The sequence below is a fragment of the Mandrillus leucophaeus genome, unplaced genomic scaffold (genome assembly GCF_000951045.1).
Source record: "Mandrillus leucophaeus isolate KB7577 unplaced genomic scaffold, Mleu.le_1.0 Scaffold505, whole genome shotgun sequence".
NCBI lineage: Eukaryota > Metazoa > Chordata > Mammalia > Primates > Cercopithecidae > Mandrillus > Mandrillus leucophaeus.
The window spans coordinates 1,179,436-1,182,986 of NW_012105421.1; the positions used below are offsets into that span (position 1 = coordinate 1,179,436).

At 38.4% G+C, this 3,551-nt stretch overlaps 1 protein-coding gene across 1 annotated transcript in view; it reads left to right on the forward strand.

Annotated features, from left to right (window-relative positions):
• FAM179B (family with sequence similarity 179, member B) overlaps nt 1-3,551 on the forward strand; it is a 164,925-nt gene that overhangs the window by 116,771 nt on the left and 44,603 nt on the right. The window contains exons 14-15 of the mRNA XM_011996232.1: nt 84-189; nt 1,027-1,262. Coding sequence (XP_011851622.1) covers nt 84-189; nt 1,027-1,262 — 342 coding nt within the window. The remainder of the gene's footprint in view (nt 1-83; nt 190-1,026; nt 1,263-3,551) is intronic.

The window sequence follows — 3,551 nt, forward strand, 5'->3', positions numbered from 1 at the left end:
ATATACAGAAAAGAAGACATTTGTGATCCTGTTCCAGTTGAGTCCCATCTAACGAATGATCTTGTCATTTCTTTTTCCCATAGGGAGAAGAAAATTGAGGGACTGAATTTTATTAGATGCTTAGCTGCTTTTCATTCTGAGATACTGAACACAAAGTTGCATGAAACAAATTTTGCAGTTGTTCAAGAGGTAAACTTATTTTTCAGATGAGTTAAGGATTGTTAGAATAACAAAGGATAAATATGCTGTTTATTTGACCTTTAAAATGTTTAAACAACTCTATACCATATGATATAAAAGGCTTGTATTTAATTAAACTAGTCCGTGTCTTAATTTGCAACATTAAGAGAAACTTAATAGGTGTTGATTCTTAGGACTAAAGATAATATATATTAACATGTGGAGTTTTGTTTGTTTTTGAAATGGAGTCTTGCTCTGTCGCCCAGGCTGGACTGCAGTGGTGCGATCTCGGGTCACTGCAACCTTCTCCTCCTAGGTTCAAGAGATTCTCCTGCCTCAGTCTCCCAAGTAGCTGGGATTACAGGCACATGCCACCACGCCTGGCTAATTTTTGTATTTTGAGTAGAGATGTGGTTTGACCATGTTAGCCAGGCTGGTCTTGATCTCCTGACCTGGTGATCCACCCACCTTGGCCTCCCAAAGTGCTGGGATTACAGGTGTAAGCCACCACGCCCAGCTTAAGATATGTTACTTGAAGCCAGGAGTTCAAGACCAGCTTGCCCAACATGGCAAAACCCCATTTGGACTAAAAATACAAAAATTAGCTGGGCATGGTGGTGTGCACCTGTAATCCCAGCTACTCAAGTGGCTGAGGCATGAAAATTGCTTGGACCTGAGAGGCAGAAGTTGCAGTGAGCTGAAATCACGCTACTGCACTCCAGCCTAGTCGACAGAGCGAGACTCTTAACTCAAAAAAAAAAAAAAAACCAAAAATTGTAAAATTCCTTTCCTAGTGATTTTCTTGCAGAATATCAGCAAAATGTACATTTTGAAATTTTATTTTAGGTGAAAAATTTACGTTCTGGAGTTTCTCGTGCTGCTGTGGTCTGTTTAAGTGATCTTTTCACTTATTTGAAAAAGAGCATGGATCAAGAGCTAGATACCACAGTAAAAGTTTTGTTGCAGAAGGCTGGTGAATCAAATACATTTATAAGAGAAGATGTTGACAAAGCATTGAGAGCTATGGTTAATAATGTAACTCCTGCACGTGCAGTTGTTTCTCTTATCAATGGTGGACAAAGGTAATGTTCAAAATGACCTTGAAATGTCTTTAAACTAAAAATGAAATGTTGCAATCAGGAGTGTAGAAAAGAAACAAGCAAATCTTAGTATTATATTGGTCAAAAAACATTTATTAAAAAGTTCCTATGAGATAAACATTATACTACATGCTGAATATGAAAAGAATAATGTTGTTATTATTTTTCTCATAGAATATGTATACTTCTTGTGTCCCTCGGGCACCTAGCAAAATGTCTGCCACACAGAATCATCTAGGCAATTTGGCTTTAGGAGCCTTACAATTATTATTATTTTTTTATTAATTTTTATTTCAGTAGCTTTTGGGGTACAAGTGGTTTTTTTGTTACATGGGTGAATTGTATAATAGTGAATTCTGAGATTTTTGTGCACCCATCACTTGAGTAGTGTACATTGTACCTAATGTGTAGTTTTTATGCCTCACCCCCTCCTGCTCTCCTTCTTTCTCTAAAGTTCATTATATATAGTTCATTATATATATCACCCTGTATGGCTTTGCATACTCATAACTTAGCTGCCACTTATAGGTGAGAACATATGGTTTTTGGTGTTTTACGCCTGTGTTATTTCACTTAGAATAATGGCCTCCAGCTCCATACAAGTTTCTGCAAAAGACACTATTTAATTCATTTTAATGGCTGGGTAGTATTTTTATATATATATATATATATGTACATATATATATACACACACCATTTTCTTTATCCACTGATTAGTCCGTGGGCACTTACATTGGTTCTACATCTTTGTAATTTTGAATTTTGTTGCTATAAACATATATGTGCAAGTATCTTTTTCACATAATGACTTCTTTTCGTTTGGGTAGATACCAAGTAGTGGGATTGCTAGATCAAATGGTAGATCTACTTTTAGCTCAATAAAAGTTATTGTAATAATGTTACCCTGTTGTTATTCCAATAATGTTATTTACATTCATAGAGCTATAACTAAATGTCTGTTTTGTTTTGCTTTTAACTTTTGAGGAAGGGATAAGTAATGCAAATAATTTGACATTCTAGACTCACAGGATGATTGTTGAGGAGCTGTTAAATCATTTAACTTTAGGATTGATCTTTGGCCTCATGTGGTGGCTCACACCTGTAATCCCAGCACTTTGGGAGGCCAAGGTGAGAAGATCCCTTGAGCCCAGAAGTTCGAGACCAGCCTGGGCAACATAGTGAGACCTCGTCTGTACTAAAAATAAAATCAAATTAACTAAGTGTGGTGGCACATGCCTGTGGCCTCAGCTACTTGGAAGGCTGAGGCAGGAGGATCACTTGAACCCAGGAGGTCGAAGCTGCAGTAAGCCATAATTGCATCACTGCATTCCAGCCTCAATGACAGAGCACGACCCTGTCCCAAAAAACAAAACCAAAACAAAACAAACAAAAAAACACCATAGATCCATAGATATTTGGAGCATAGTTTATATAACAACTCTGTATTAATTGATCATGTCTCCTTGTAGTCATTTACACATTGCTGTAAGAAGGTGTACAGCCCAGCATTTATCAGATGTATTGGAATTTATGGAACCAGAACGTATTTTATCTGCAACAAAGGATATGGCTGAACGTATATTACCAGCTGCTGCTAAGTTTGCTCAAGACAGTTCACAAGAAACCAGGTGAATATCTGCTAATGTTGGCTAAATCTATTATTAATAAGGGCTTACAAGTAGGAAAGGAAAGAAAGTTAAAAAAAGAATGAACATTTTCTAAATGGAGAAGTGGGATCCCCAGGGATTGGTGCTGGGGGATGGTCTTATTTAACCAGATTGTAAATACTCTTGAGGGAGTGCACAGTGAATTCTCCAAATTTACAGATGACACTACATACTTCTGGGTAGTGAGATGCCAAGTCACAGGGATGAACTTCATGAAAATGGCACAAGACTGTATGAGTGGGCAGAAAAGTGGCAGAAGAACTTCATTATGGGCAAATGTAAGGTAATGCATTTAGGGGAAAATGATATATTTTCCAAGCAATCAGGTAAAATCAAGGAAATAGGTACACATGAAAAATGCAGGAATAGGGCTGGGCGTGGTGACTCACGCCTGTAATCCCAGCACTTTGGAAGGCCGAGGTGGGCGGATGACGAGGTCAGGAGTTCAAGACCAGCCTGGCCAACATGGTGAAACCCCGTCTCTACTGAAAATACAATACAATTAGCCGGGCGTGGTGGCAGGCACCTGTAATCTCAGCTACTCGGGAGGCTGAGGCAGGAGAATTGCTTGAACCCAGGAGGCGAATGTTGTAGTGAGCTGAGA